The sequence below is a fragment of the Callorhinus ursinus genome, unplaced genomic scaffold (assembly GCF_003265705.2).
Source record: "Callorhinus ursinus isolate GAN/ISIS: 27379988/994484 unplaced genomic scaffold, GSC_fseal_2.0 scaffold6, whole genome shotgun sequence".
Lineage (NCBI taxonomy): Eukaryota > Metazoa > Chordata > Mammalia > Carnivora > Otariidae > Callorhinus > Callorhinus ursinus.
The window spans coordinates 51,359,566-51,375,784 of record NW_027397068.1 but is presented as its reverse complement, the minus strand read 5'-3'; the positions used below and the strand labels follow the sequence as shown (position 1 = coordinate 51,375,784).

Here is a 16,219-nt window from a genome sequence, read left to right as displayed (position 1 = left end):
TTCAAAGGTTGATTTCTGGCTTGATGCACTCGACTCCCCACCTGCTAGACCTGGTGTGGTTACAAGAGTACAACTATGAATATTACATTCTGTCAAGGAAACAAACCGTGCAAAGAAACGAAAAAGAAAAGAGGTGTTGGGGGTTGGGAAGAGGGAGGGGAGCGGGAGGAAGTGTCTTGTGGCCGCTACTGTGATTCTAGAAAAGGGGTTCAGACTCATTTCGCTGACCTGGTTAATAATCCCTGCCAAGCTGACGCTCGCCCAGCAAGAAACGGCTTTGAGCCCGCAGCCGGGTTTCTCTTCCCCCTGGGGCAGGTTCAAGGCTCCCGCCCCTCCTGGCCGCCACCCTTCTCCGCTACCTGGGAGCTGCAAGGAACCTGCGCGGCCCCGCCCCACCCGGCCAGCAGAAATCGCGGGGCGCGGAGTCTGCACCGCGCCTCCTCCCAGCACCCCTTCCCAGCTTCCTTCTCCTCCTCCTCCCAGTTTCTGCTCTCAAAAAAAAAAAAAAAGGTGGCCACCGCTGTTAAGTCCCAAAGGCGAAGGTGAAACCACTTCAGGGGCAGCACCCCGCCCCGCGTGGCCGGGCCCTGGGTGAGGCATAGGAAGCCCCCCCCCCCCCCCCCCCGCCACAGGTCGTCTCCCTTTTTCTCCGGCACCCAGCCATGCCTAGGCGCTGCTCCCCGCCTGGCCAGGCCCGGCCCGAGGGTGCAGCTGCACGGCCCAGGCCCACACCCACGCTCCTTGCAACTTCCTAGCGCTGCGCGGGGACAAGCGACAGCCGGTTCAAAAACAAATAAGTACATGAAAAGCAAACAACCCGAAGGAAAAGGGGTTGGATTTGCTTTGCCTCCAGGGGCTTATACCAAGAACCTCTGAGCAACGGTCAGCCCGTCACCCGTCCTCCTCCCGGGCGACCTAAGGCGGCGGGAGCAGGGCGTGGAGAGGAGCGGCAACCTCAGCCGCTTCCACGTGTGCGCGCCGCGCCCGGACCTATTGCCCCAGAGAAGAGGGATTGCGTCCTGGTTGCGCGGCAGCGGCCTTGGGTGCTGCCCGTCTCCGTCCTTGTCCGTTGAGTGGCAACCGTGACGGCCGCTGAGCTTGTCCCCGCACCCGGCGGCTCGCAGGGAACTCCGGCGCGTCCAGTCCGGGAAGTCCAGAGACCAGGGGAAGCGGGAGCGCCAGCGACTGACAGTTCGGACGAGTATTTCCCTCCTCCTCTCCCTCTTCCCCTCGGTGCGGCCACAACGTGAGGGGACTTCACCCATCATCCCGCCGAGAGCCTCCCCAAGTGCCGGGACATGTGCAGCGCGGACGCGTGTGAGTGCGTGTGAAGTGCTTGCATAAGAAATAAAAGCCTCCCAGAGTACTATGAGAGCTTTAAAAACCAGGGCTTAAAACAATTTGCCAATGTAGAGACCCTTTTCCTCCCTAAAACCTTCCTTGCAGCCGCCTGTCAGCTGCCGCTCTTCTTCGCCTCCATAAAGAATGAATGAAATTTAAGGAACTACCTGCAGCTACTAAACAATCCGGCATTTTCCCTATATCTGCCATATGCTCTGCACTTCCAAGTCCAAACATATCGCAATGCATCCACCAATTACGCTGCGACTCCCTCGCCGACGCCCGCGGCATCAAGTCAGGGACCTAGTGGGCTCCCTGGGGCTGGTGGGCACCTCTCTGGCCCCGGCTGCTTTTTTGCCCTCTAGAGAGAAACGTATCCCCGCGCAACTTGTAAAATGAGCCTCAGGGCATGCTTCCTGACGTCCTGATATATTTCCCGCATAGGCTCTTCCATTCAACAGTTTCACTCGCGGCTTCTGCTGCAGAGGCAGAGGCTCTAGGTCCTCGCAGGATCTGACAGCCCGGCAGAAGATCCGGGAACGCATTCCCACCTGCTCTCCGAGCGCCTGGTGCCCCGAGCGCCCCTGCCCGCGGCCGCCCGTCCGGGCTCCCCGTTACCTGTGTCGGGGTCTCCGGGCCATGGCGCGGCGGGCGCGGGGCTCAGCTGGGAGCCGCGGGAACCGCACGGGGCTGCCGCCTCCCGCTGCCCGCCGCCTGCCTGCGTCCCTCCCCGGCTGCGCAGCGGCGTTCCGCACCGCCGGGGCGAAGTTTCTCAGGAGAAAGAGGAGGAGGAGGAGGAGGTCGCGGAGGAGGAGGAGAAGGAGGAGGAGGAAACAGGTTGATATTAAAATGTAAACTCTGTAAACAGAGATGCCATCAAACAAAGAGCTTTGGACACTCCCCCTCCCGCCAAATCTGGCGCCCCTGCAGTGCGCACGCGCCCTGCCCGCCGCCTCCGCGGTCGCCTTGGCTGCCGCCCGCCGGGCTGCCGGGCAGGCCGGGCCGCTGCTCCCCTTCTCCTCTCGCGCCGCCGCGCTGCGCCTAGCGCGCCGCGAGGCCCGGACGGCGCGCGGGCGGGGAGCCCGGGGCTGGGGAGGGGCGGCCGGGGGCCGCGGCGGCGCCTTTTCTTGCGCAAACCCCGCTCGCGGGGCTCGCGCCACGTCCCGCTGCTACCGCGCCCCCCCCCTTGGCGGCCGCGCCACCGTCGCCCCACTCGGCGTGTCCCAGGCACCAGCGCCCGAGCTCGCCGGGCTCTGACTCACTGTCGTGGGGGCGGCAAGGGCCGGGGGGAGGGGGAAACTCCTGCATGGGGGTTTGGGTTTTAGGCAGGGTGTAAAATTCAGCTCTCTGGAGATGGGGGAATGGGGGGTGGGGAGGAGGAGAAGGGGACGGAAGCATGTGTTTTCACGGGACGTTTGGCTTTTTTTGTTTCTGTTTTTAATATCTCTAACTTGTTAGTGACAAGGGACACTTAAATACAAGTGGGGCTGCAGCTATCACCGTTCCATATGGGGCATCCGGGGGGAGCTTTCACTCCTCTCCGAGATCCTGGAGCCCACACAGCCCACACTCTCCTCCGTGTTGTCACTAGCGCTTCACTCTCACCCGGGCACACGCCCGGCCCCACCCACCCCGCCCCGCGCGGGCGGCGCCCACCGCGCACCTCGGCCCCTGCACCACTCTTGCAGCGCGCGCCCGGGATCGCACACCTGCAAAATCCATGGGGTTCCAAGCAGAACTAAGGAAACCCCACGTGTGATTGCATGGTTTTAAAAGTTAAGCGGTTTGTGATGCGGAGGTCGGTATCCAGGCTTAGGGTAGTTTGGGGGCTCTGTTTTACGAGATAAAAATCATTGAAGTCTTTTGTGTTCATTTAACTAGGGGCTCCTGGAGAAATAAAGGGAGAAGATGAGTGCTGAATTTATAAGGATTGATGATTGGGGGATTTTAGGGGAGTTTTAGTTTTACTTCCGTTTATAGACTTATACCATTGGGGATTTTTTTTTTCATTCTCTGTACACACTTAATTTATTTTTCCTTTAATCTTATAAGTTTGAGACTTCTGCTGACTGGGTTTGTGGGTGTCCCATGTGCCCCGGCAGTTTAAACTTAGCTCAGAAAGCATTTTTCTTACTAAAAAAGCATTTTCTTGCAGAAATGAGTCATAATTTTATTAAATGGTGAAGCATGCTAGGTTTCAAGACTTTATCTGGTGTTTTAAACTTTGTTTCTTAAAAAATTGTAATATAGTTTAAATCCTTATCAAAAAATGTTAGTTGCTAGCAAGGTTTTAACATTACTTTCTTCATGAGAAAAAAATAACACTGAAACAAAAATTACTGTGAGATATTTTAGTTCACAATTCTGAAAGACAAATCACTTGCAAGTTAATATATATATATATTTTAAAGTGTTTGTTTTTAAGATTTTATTTATTTATTTGAGATAGAGAGAGAGAGAACATGAGTTGAGGGGAGAGGCAGGGGGAGAGGCAGAGGGAGAGGGAGAAGCTGACTCCCTGCTGAGCAAGGAGCTTGCTGTTGGCCTGGATCCCAGGACCCTGAGATCATGACCTGAGCGGAAGGCAGGTGCTTAACCAACTGAGCCACCCAGGTGCCCCGCAAGTTAATATATTTTTAAAGCCAATATTTATTTGTAGATTCTATAATAAAGTTTCTTTCTCTGTATCAAAAATAAATAATAAAGAACAAACATGTAGAAATTACTCCGAAAGGAATTACATTCTGTCTTTGGGATTACTTTATGAATCCAACAGGTGTGATTCCCAAGCTGAGCCTCTTCAGCACAGAGTGTAAGAACCCTCCCGAAAATAAGTTCATGTTTCCCAAGATAATTAGGAGGTACAATTGCTCTATGATTCTTAAACTCCTTTTAGGTAGAAAGATATCAAATTCAGTTTTATTCCCTTTGTTTACTTTGTGCATCGTTTTTCTATGTGTTTTGAAAATGTATTATATTTTCATTTCCCAGACAGACATTTTGAGATGTAGTTGTATATTTTTCCTCATATGTGTAATGTAAGCATGGTCCAATAAAGAGTATATGTGTGCAATGATTCTTACTAGGCTAATGTGGGATATACTGCCACCTGATAAGTATATGGAAGGATAGAATCAAATGGAGTTATCATAAATTCTTGTATAGATGAAAATATATTTTCAAAGCTGTTACATAATGTTTACTATAACTATACATTTATTCCCTCCACTTGTAATTATTACAACTGCATTTTTAGATGAGAACTTTATATATTTCATCACTCTTAATTTTTTTTTTTTTTATTAAGATCTGCCACACCAGTTATTTTAGCTGGGGCTGGGCTGGGATAGGGCTAAATTCAGATACAGACTTTTATTTGCGTTGCATTAGACAGGGGTCAGCAACTTTTCTGTAAAGGGCCAGATAGTAAATGTTTTAGACTTTGTGGGCTATATTGTGTGTCCCTTTCTTTCCTTCTTTTTTTTTTAAATAATTTTTTGAAAATATAAAAAACATGTTTAGCTTGAGGGCCACATCCAGCCTGCAGGCCAGAGTTGGCCAACACTGAAGAACTGTGGTCTTCGATCTTTAGTGTGTATCACAAACACTGAGTGTTCCGGTGAAAAATATACAGTCCCAGGCGGTGCCCCTAGAGACTATGATTCAGTAGGTCTGAGGTAGGGCCTAGGAATCTGCATTTTAAAAAAAGTACCCACGTGTTTTTCATGGAAGTGGTTTCTAGACAACTCATTGTAAGAGAGATGACAAGAGGGTTCAATACACTTTTACCTTTGCCAGTTGTTTCTCATCACCTTCCCCCACCTCATTCTTTTTCACCTCTCCTCGGCTAAGGATTCAGTCTCTCCAATCCAAAATAATTTAAGTCTGTGAGAAAGTTGATGCCGGGGACCACAGGGCTGTGGCAGCCTATTCTTTCTTCCTTTACTGCTAAACTTCAGCCTCAGATTTGAACTTGAAAGGAAAGGAATCACTTATCCCTTGCTGATCATCATTAGGATTCTCCTCCATGAGAAAGCAAGCATTTACACTAACCATCAGGGAATGGCTGAAAGGAAGAGAGATGTATAAAAGGTACAAATGTCAGCTTTTTTGCTTCTGACTGTTGAGAAATCCTGAGCATGTGGTGGATCTTTAGTACCTGTGGTCAGTGTCCCAAAGACAATGAGGCTTATCAGTGGTGGTGGCAGACCGGCCTTCTGGGCCTCCATATCTCAACGGCCCACCTCTCCTCACCTTCTCAACACATTTTAGTTCAGAGCATTATTAAAAGAGAGATAATTACAGTAAACACCAAATGGTTACAGTACAGACGATTCTTGATCATTTCAGTTAATGAATGACAGCGGTAGCATATAGAATTGAAATCCATAGGTTTGAGATAAAGTTCATGTCAGCTCACAACAAACCTTTTGGTAATAACAACCGGGGAAGTGCTACGTTAGTGCAACATGTTTCATAGAGCCTCTATATTAGATAGTGACCAAATACATTTTTATCTTTAAATGATTTCTGGGTTTGGCACCTCCTTTGGCATTTCCACTCTCCAGATTATATATTCCTCAGACAAACAACCTGCCTATTTTCATCACCATTTGAACTGAATCTTGGTTAAAAGATACGAGTTTTTCCATGGTAAGAGAAGGGTGTTCCAGAGGAAGAGAAAACTGAACAGAAACACAGGATCAGTAATCACAGGCATATTCCACGCACAGGGAACAAGGAGCTGTCTAGATTTGCCTGGGGCAAGGAGAGCTTTGAAGGTCGGACTGGAGTTTCAGAGCTGTGCATTTGGAAGATTAATCTAACAGTATGGTCAGATAGACTGTAGTCAGAAGAAAATGAAGGGGAAGAGTTCAGGTAATTGGTCTGGACTAGGACAGTGACCCTAAATGGAATGAAAAGGAGAGGGTAGATCAGAAGAACACTGGCCGGGCAGAAGCTTCAAGACTTAGCAACTGATTGGATGGCTATTGAAGGCACCATTCACAGAAATAGGGAAGTCAAGAGGGGAAGAGAAGTGTGCGCTATGGAGATTCAAAGAGGAAAGTGAGTTTAGATTTCAGTATGTTAAGTTTGTGGTTTCTTATGGAAGAGATCCGGGTAGAGTTGTTCAGCAGGTGGCAGAGAGCGTGGGACCCCGGCCTACTGGAGACGTCAGGCAGAATTTTGTGAGCCACTTGTTAGACACAGACATGATTAAAAATTAAATGTTATAAACCTACAATTAAATATATTGTATTTCAAAAAAGGTAATAAATATTTAAAAGTCATAATCTCCTAATTCTTTTTACTACATTTTACGAGTATGTATGCTCTTGGGGTAATTTCCGCAATACATCTGCATGATGGAAATACTATGTAACATATACTAATGTGCATGTCTTCCCAGTTTTGTGTTCAGTGAAGTCATCCGGGTAGCCAGGCTTGGCTATGGTTGGAGTATTTATACCACAAAAAGTGACAAATGCTACAAATAAGGGCTCCCCAACCCCATAAAACCTGTTGTTAAACATTTACCAGGGCAACACTGGAGAAATACTCTATTTAAGAGCCATGTGCATGAAGGCAGTAGTTGCATTATATTGTGGATTTGCTAATATGCATTTGTGTAGGGAGATGGTCAAGGGAAAGTCTTTGGAAAATATTTAAGAAGTTGAAAAAGTGAGGTTGAGACTGAGTGCAGGGGCTAGGAGAAGAGAGCTGTTGGAGAGTAAAGAAAGTTTTCTAGACGTGCGTACGTAAATGTTTTTGTCTTTTCTTCTTTTGATAGACTTCTATATTTTGTCAACTGATTTTGAAAGGTTTTCATTTACTTTGAGAAAAAATATTTATTGGACAGTTCAAGCATTTTTGACTGTGACTCATAATAACAAACCCATTTTGCCTCCCATCTTAACACACACACACACCCTCACTTAGAGCTAAAAAAAGTTTATAAAACAATATTACCTCGTACTACCAACCATGCAATCTATTCTATTATTCTATTCTATTCTATTCTATTCTATTCCATTCTATCTCATTCCATCCAACTGATTCTATTCCATCCTATTTTAAATACATCTGGTCATGAACCCTGCCTTGTTTTTGTGCCCTGGTTATGGGTACTGAAGCATAGTTTGAAAAATACTACTAAAAGTTTGAAGGCCTTACCTCTTTCTGCTTTAGGAAATCTGCTTTAGGAAATTGCTCACCTTTTCCCAAGTAATAGTCCTATCTTTTCAAAGCTTTGAGGAAAAGTCCTGAAAACCAGGGGTTAAGCATCTGCCTTTGGCTCAAGTCATGATCCTAGGGTCCTTGGATGGAGCTCCTTGGGGAGCTTGCTTCTGCCTCGGCCTTGGCCCTCCCCTTCCCCTGCTTCTGCACTCACACGCGTGCGCGCTTTCTCTCTGTCAAATAAATAAATAAATTCTTTAAAAAAAAAAGTCCTGAAAACCAGTTTACAGACGTCATTTTTCTCCCATCTCTTCTCACAACTGTTCTAGCCAGCTCCTCCTCCCTCTCCACACTCCCCCCACATATGTTGTAAAAGAGCAGATTTCAAAGTCAGTGGACAAAATAGCAAGCTTTTATTAATAGAGATCTTAACAGCAACAACAACAGTAACACCTACATGGTTACTGGAGTAACTAAGTAACAAGGTTCTTTGTGCAGGCAGGATACAACTTCTCTGAGTGTCATATTCCAAACTTTCATAATGAGGAGATTATAGTAGAGAGCTTTAAGGGTGCTTCCAGCCCTTAATTCTCTGTTTCTCCCTAAAATACCTGGGCAGCCCATTTTACCTCTATCTACTTTACAGTGTTTCCACAGTTCCTTTTTATTGGTAAACATATGGAGACTATCTACTCAGTGTTAGGCACTGTGCGAGGCATGGGCTTGCAGACACAAGCGGGCCTTTGCTCGAGAATTCTTGCACGTTCGGGGCCTCTTTTCCATGCCCATTGTTACCACCTCCTTCCAGATGATCATTGCTTCAGCCTAAACTAGCACAACACCCCCTCACTAATGTTCTCCCTTCTGAGCTCTTTCTCCCCGACCTATTATCACCTCACTGCAAGCACAAGCTCACTGTAACCCCTTTTGGCAGTTTAGTCATCTGGTTAAAAATCCTTAACTGGCCCCTAATGTTGGGAAGATAAGATCTGAACTCCTTAACTTGGCATTTTCTGTCTTGAGCTGGCTTTGGCCTCCGTGCCTACACAACCTTACCCTCAGGGGTGATGGTATTTAATAACTGGGATGGCTCAGGTACCGACCAATCCGAATGGGCGGCAGCCACAGGCAACCTGGAGAGCTTGACTGGGGCGCACCGGCTGACTTTCTGCTTTACAACACAAGCTACCTTCCAACCTTACCTTCTACCAGGCCCTGGTCATTCTGCTTCCTCCCCAAGAAGCCATTGGCAATCTGAGGGCCTTTACTTACACCATGCCTCTCGCCTGCAATGCCTTCCTTCCTCTTCCTTACTTACTTAAGTCCCCCCCATCTTTCAGGCTCCGCTGAAGCCCAAAATGCCTTCTGAAGTTCTCCTAGGCTTCCCCGCTCCACAATCACTGCTCCCACCTGTGAGTCGTGTTAATGCCCACCTTTCCTGCCTTTTATTGAGCATATGGCCTCCATTGCCTTTCTTTGTTATTTATTTACTTCCTTTATCTATATCTTTGATTATTATAATGTGCCTTATCTCATCTTGTGTCTTGATTATAAACTAGAGGGGAGAGACAGTATCTTCTATCTATCTTTTTTATTTTTAAAGATTTTATTTATTTATTTGACAGAGAGAGCGAGTAAGCACTAGTAGGCAGAGAGGAAGGCAGAGGGAGAGGGAGAAGTAGACTCTCCAATGAGCAGGGAGCCTGATACGGCGCTGGATCCCAGGACCCTGGGACCATGACCTGAGCTGAAGGCAGCCGCTTAACTGACTGAATCACCCAGGCGCCCCTCTTCTATCTTTCTATATGCTCAGTTCTAGAACTGGGTCTTGAGCGCAAGTGCTCACATAAATGTTTTGTGCAATAACAATTGATGAGGAATTAGTTGGAGCTGTTGTGTGTTTGTGTTTAAAACATACGTAATAATGCCTTACCTTTGGGTTTTAGAGTTCGCAACAGGCTTTGCCATATATTACCTCATTCAATCCTTACAGCAGTTCTTGTCTTTCTGCTACCTACATTTTTTTGTCCCCCCCCCACGTACCATTTTTTCCATTTTTGGGTGGGGGTAACTGAAATTGAGACAGGTGAAGTGATTTACCCAAGTCCACACAGATAATAAATTGAAGAGCTGGGATTGTTTAAACGCAGGTTTTTATTCCAAATCTTGAGTGCTTTCCACTGCTCTATGGTAGGCTCCAACTTTAATTCTTAGACTTTGATGTTCTTGTCATTTTTCTTGAGTTGTGAATCCCTCCCATGGATTAAATTCTTTCCTCAGGCAAAGATTGGTAACCTTACAAATTATATCAATGCCATCATTTTAATCTCAGTAGTAGTGCTTTATTTCTAATATTTGTAAAGATTGCTGTCCTTTTGGTGAATTGACTCTGGAGCTGTTTTCTTTCAAAGCCTGTTTTTATTTTCCCTCCATATATAATTTTTCTGAATTCCTCTCCTGCTCTATCATTATAAATTTATCTCCATTTATTTACTTTAATATCACTTTCTACAATATTAAACCCTATTTCTTTACCTCAAGTAGCCATCCATTTTGAAACTAGTCATAAAATCAATGAGTGCTTAATTCCAGCAAGTATGAAAAGCTTTCTTAGTCTTTTTCAAAATGATTTGGTAAGAACCGGCATCTTTTCTAATCACTAGTATATCTTTCCTATTTCTCTCTCCCTTTCCTTTCTCCTTCCTTTCTCCCTCTCTCCCTCCCTCCCTCTCTCTCTCTTATCTGAACCCACAGTCTAAGGAAGGGAGGGGTGGGAGGAAAGGAGGAAGGAAGAAAGGAATAGCTTTAGGATAGTTATTACTGTTCTTTGGCCCTTCACATCAAGTGGACTTCATAATTTAAAATGTCAACCTATGGGGCACCTGGGGGGCTCAGTCGCTAAGCCTCTGTCTTCGGCTCAGGTCATCATCCCAGGGTCCTGGGTTCGAGGCTCTCATCGGGCTCCTTGCTCCGTGGGGAGCCTGCTTCTCCCTCTGCCTGCCGCTCCCCCTGCTTGTGCTCTCTCTCTCTTTCTCAAATAAATAAATGAATAGGTAAATCTGAAAAAAATTTTTAAAAATGTCAACCTGTTAAGATAAAGTGTACTATAACTCTTCTCTTTTCATTTAAATGTAACTCTTCTCTTTTCATTTAAACATATTGCTAGAAATATAAAAAGTTTGTAGAAGTGTGAAACCAATACTACAATGTTGTGACATCTATAAAGATTACATATATTGATTTACTTTTCCTAGTGTTAGTTCTAGGAAATAAATAAAAGTAGTTAACTGGCCTATGAAAAAAGCCATCCTCAGGATTATCTTAATTTGGGTTTAAATATTTGTGTAAAGCAAAACATTTTACTTTTTTGTAAAGAAAATATCCTCTTTTAAAATTTATTTTTGTTTACCTTTTTTAAAAGATTTTAATTATTTATTTGAGAGAGAGAGAATGAGAGATAGAGAGCACGAGAGGGAAGAGGGCCAAAGGGAGAAGCAGACTCCCTGCTGAGCAGGGAGCCCGATGCGGGACTCGATCCCAGGACTCGATCCCAGGACTCGATCCCGGGACTCCAGGATCATGACCTGAGCCGAAGGCAGTCGCTTAACCAACTGAGCCACCCAGGTGCCCGAGAAAATATCCTTTAGAAAAACTATGTCTAATTGTTTCTAATCCTTTGGATTAAAATTTTGAAAAACTTCCAAACTGATAGCTCTGTGGGAATATGGGGAAGCTAATCTGATCCTGTTATAGGGTACAGCCTGACTGAGAAAACTTTTGTAATGAAAGGCAATATTTTGTTGAAAAATATCAGGTATGTCAAAGTTCTCCTATAAAAGTTTTAATTTCTTTTTTTTAGTTGAGATTTTATATATATAGTTTCTTTTCTGAAAGCCCTGTTGGGACTTTTTCTTGCTTTAGATACCTGAGAGTTAATGATATCTTCATAGAACAATTGAAGAGCAATGCAAATGCAAACTACCTTGAGAAAGAAGTTACTTTTAATCTTTAGACTATTGGACTTTTTATTTAACAATTTGATTTATATGGATAGATGAAGGTGGTGTTGCTAATGTTTAAAATTTTTTAAAAATCTCATTACAATGTACTTAGGAGTACTTTTAAGTATGTGAATATCAGAACTTTCATGATGGTAATGTTGATTCAAATCCCAAATAATAAATAGGTTCCTTTGAAAATGTTGCATGGGAACAAATCTTCTTAATGCAAAACCTGATACAGTTCCTGGTGTCCTGGTGTGCTGGTCTTGTGACATGTGATGGATTTATGGATCCTTTGAAGACTGTCGACAGGTTTTGCATAGAATGACTCATTCAGAAGAACATGCTAGACAAAGTTTTGAAATTAGAGCAGGCTGGGTTGTTGGTGTTCTCTGGCTGCAAATGGCATAGCCACCCTCTTGGTGAGTCAAAGCAAGGACTTGGGAGTCACCCTAAATTTTCTCTGCTCCAAAATCTAATCAAGCACAAATTCCTGCTAAGTTTACTTCTTTAACCTTTATCCAGTGATTGCTCTCCTTTTTCTCCCGCCTACCACCACTTCAGTTGAGACATTTCTCCACTCCCTGAAGCTTAGTTAACTTCCTTAAAAGTCATTCTCTTCACAGTTGTCAGACAGAAAAATTTGTAAGCACAGACCTGGCCATAATGATCCTTGGCTTGAAATCCTGCTTGTAGTCTGGACCAGACTATCAGGGTCATCTGGAAACTGTTTTCAGAGGACACATGCCTCCCCTACCACCTCTGCCAATGTCTCCTTCACCCTAAAAAACAACCTCCCTACGGGCGAGGAATCAAAATCCTCAGCATTTCATCTGAGACTTTTCATAGCCTCCTATGATGTTTAAGCCCTAGTAAGAGTCCACTGCTCATATGCCACCACACGTGCCATGAGGATCTGTGCTCAAATACTGTGCTCATTCTTATCCTCTGCTTGCCCTCTCCCCCCCTTCCTTCTTTAGTGACTAACTCCTGCTTGTCATTCCAGCCTCAGGTTAGACGCCTTCTGCCTGAGAACGTCTTCCTCGGAACACTGCGAATGTCTCAGTGCCTCTAGCAGAGGACTTACATTAGGTTTAAACTTTGTTTCATGTCTCTCTCTTGTCTGCTGGACCAGCGGGTCTCATATTTTAGAAGCATAAGAACTGCCCTTCAATGCGCAGACTCCTGGATCACCATCGCTCAGAGTCGAACTCAACAGGCCTCACTGCGATCCAGGAATCTGCATTTTTAATAAGCAGAGTCAGGTGATGCTGATGCTGTGGTTTAAGATGAAGGCACCTCATCTTAAGAGAGACCAGAGTTTTGGGTTCTATTAACCTTTGTGTAATATTGTGTAACATTTCATTTCACAGACATCCCGTAAGTATTTGAGGCACTGAACTAGAGTGAACACAGCTTTTAATTCAATAGTTATGTCCATTTCAGGATTTTTTAGGCCTTTGCTTGCCTCTCTACCAAAAAAATCCTGCTTTCTTTCTGGCTATCTCAGAGATAGTAGCACCCTGAAAGATCATAGTAATGAAGAACCTGAGATTCAGGCCAGTCAACAATGAAAATTTATCAATAAAATGAAATGTGATATTATCTGTGATTTTCCCCAGTTACATAGATAATTGGGTTTCCTGTGGAACGGTGCCACCAAATAAAATTTAATGCCAGCCACGTATCTGCTTTAAAAAGTTTTTGTGGCTATGTTTTAAAAAAGTAAACAGAAACTAATATCTCTAATTGTAATAACATATCTTCCTTAACCTAATGTATCCAAAATATTATCATTTCAATGCATAAATCAGTATTAAAAATTATTAAGAAGACATTTTGCCTTCTGTTTTGGTACCAAGCCTTTGAAATCTGGTTTACATATTACATTTACAACACATCTCCACTCAAATGCTAATTTGCATCAGAAATATTTGTTCTGTGTACAGATTTCATAAAATGTACAACTCAAAAAGTAAATTTATGTATCCAAGTTGTTTCAAACATACCTAAAAGATTTTTAGTAGCTGAAGCAAAAGTCAGATTTTAAATTTAATATTAAATTAATGAAAAACAACTAAAATTTAAAATGCAGTTTCTTGGTCACACAAACCACAGTTCAGTTGCTCAATGGCCATATGTAATTAATGGCTACAGAACATGAAATTGTTCAAGGTCAAATACTTATCAATAAGATCTTCAAGCTATTCATACTTGCTCTCATTGTTTCCTTAAGGGTCAGATGTGCAGAATTTTGAATAATGAAAATAAAAACATTTTTCCTAATAGGTTCCATTTAGTTATTCAACATTAGAATTTTACCTAAATACTTAACATTTTACCTTAAAAGAATAAATATAGGCTGACTGGGTCAGTGACAGTAGGCAGGGTAGCAGGAGGGCAGAAATACATATCTGATTTAGAGTTTGAGACCCTGAGTTGTCCCAACACTCCCAAACAAACTGTGCAACTTTGGGCAAAATGCTTAATGTTTAAGCCCATATCTTCATCTACATAATGGAGATGATGCCTATTTTATGCATGACCCTACAAAATCAAGTGAGAATCAAGTGGATAATATATTTCAAAGTATTTCATAAACTGTGGATAACTTATTTTTAGAACACAAATATGGTTCACAGCCATTTAATTGAAACACTGCATTAGTAGCTACCATTTATTAAGCGATTGCTATATGGCAGGCACTTTGTGGGCTAACTCTTAATTCTCAAAGCATCCTTGCCAGGTAGGTGATATGATCTCCATTTGACTGAGAAAGAAACAGAGCAGTTTCAAGTTTAAGTACGTGTGCAAATTTACATTACCTTTAAAGTTCAGAGCCAGAATTTTAACCCAGGCCATTTTGATCCCAACGCTGTGGGGTTTCCTAGAAACTTTATCTCCACCACCCTCCCTCCCCTCGCCCCCAATAAAAAAAAAAAGGTGAGGTTCCTCAATTTCTTTTCAGTTGATGGAATAAGATAATCCAATGATGATTTTTTGGAAATAACGAGTGAGCTGAAAATATAACTCATTTTGAGAGGGGTTGCGGAATCTTAGGCCTATACAAGGGTTTACCCATTGCAGCAAAACAGAATGAAGAATAACTCCACAGAGATTTTTGAATAAGGATTTACTCCAGATAATTTCCCAAAGAAGGAGTACATGACCTTCTGAGGTTGGTAATTACTGGCATTTCTGGCTTTGAGCCAAGCCTGGAGCCATAGGAATTAGTTGGCAGTGATTAGACATATGCTCATTAAAGAAAACAACTGGGCTTCAGTAGTATTGCAGTCAGGTTTCATGTAAACCTAAACGCTTGTCCTTTATGGAATACATAACATGATGTTCAGAGAAGAAAGGGAGTCAATAGTAAACACTCAAACCATCAGAGGTGACCAGTGCTGAAGTCGGCTACTTCCAAAAATCAGAAAGGCAGGGCTCTGATAGTCACAGAGTTAGATACCCTTTTGAGCCTCTATTTGTACCCAAAAGTACATGTAAGGCAACTCTAGTAATGTGGCTTACAAAATTTATGTTGCTTTTGTATATAGAAATAAATCATATTTGTCTATTTTTTCTTCTGGGATTTGGAAAAAAATGTTCAAGTTTCACAGTGAGCAGAGTATCATGTTGGCCATGCTGTGTTCATGTCAACAGAGCATCCTATTGCTTCTTTGGAGGCCAACAAACACTGGGCTTACTCTGTGATGGCCATGGCAGATAGGGTCACCCTATCCATCGCCTCCTCAAAAGAGAGTCTCCCCATTGCCCTGGCTACTAGCTCTATCTCCGGGTGCCCGCAGGCCAGTCCCCACCCCCCCCTCAGCATGTTCCCCAGACAGCCAACAGGACCTCTTTCCCTGTCAGTGGGAACAACATCAGCAGCAGGGTGTGGCCACCAGCAAGTCCTTCGGCACTGGCGATGAAGATGAATGTGACAGAGCCCAGCGAGCATTACCATACCATGTGCATTATGTTCCTGGGAGAGAGCTTAGGTTATCCATAATTATAAAACAATCGCAGAAGATGTTGGAGAGGACTTGCCCTGTAGAGCCCAGTCTAACATCTTTTCAGTTAACTGGCCTGTCCAGATGTTTTCTCTGCCCACCTGCACATCGTAACCCTAAGGTGATATCAGACTCCTTTTCCAACTATTGCCTTGAATTAAATGAGCATATTGATCCATTTATAACTATTACCCCTTAGTGTGCTTTTGTTTTTGAGTTGGGGGTTTGGTGAAGAATAGGCCCAGGTGAGACACTGGAGTGAAAAGCCTCATTCAGTAGGAGATAAATCCTAGTGAGTGCAGCCCACTGGGTGGACGTGGGAAGAAACCTAGGGGTAACCTGGCCTTTTCGGGTTTGCTTAGGTCCTAGTCTGCCTCCAATAAATGCAGTACCCAGAACGTGCACATGATAGTCAGCAGATTGTAAAATGTTTTACAAAACATTTTCTTCAGGGACACCTGGGTGGCACAGTCCATTGAGTGACTGGCTCTTGGTTTTGGCTCCAGTGGTAATCTCGGGATCGTGAGATCGGGCCCGTCATCGGGCTCTGCTCTCAGTGTGGAGTCTGCTTCAGATTCTCTATCTCCCTCTCCCCCTCTGGCTCATTCTCTCTCTCTCTCTCAAATAAATAAAATCTTTAAAAAAAATAAAACAATAAAATAAATAAAATAAATTTAAAAACCATTTTCT

General features: G+C 44.0%; 1 protein-coding gene and 1 pseudogene across 2 annotated transcripts in view; one reads left to right on the top strand and one right to left on the bottom strand.

The window, feature by feature from the left end:
* Positions 1-2,196, bottom strand: part of MYB (MYB proto-oncogene, transcription factor) — a 35,052-nt gene extending 32,856 nt beyond the window's left edge. The window contains exon 1 of one of the 2 annotated variants that reach the window (XM_025865717.2): positions 1,960-2,196. In XM_025865717.2, coding sequence (XP_025721502.1) covers positions 1,960-1,982 — 23 coding nt within the window. In that variant the 5' untranslated portion in view covers positions 1,983-2,196. The remainder of the gene's footprint in view (positions 1-1,959) is intronic. The other variant, XM_025865724.2, reaches the window with a different exon arrangement.
* The window catches only part of LOC112818587 (purine nucleoside phosphorylase pseudogene), a 92,913-nt pseudogene that overhangs the window by 29,898 nt on the left and 46,796 nt on the right, over positions 1-16,219 (top strand).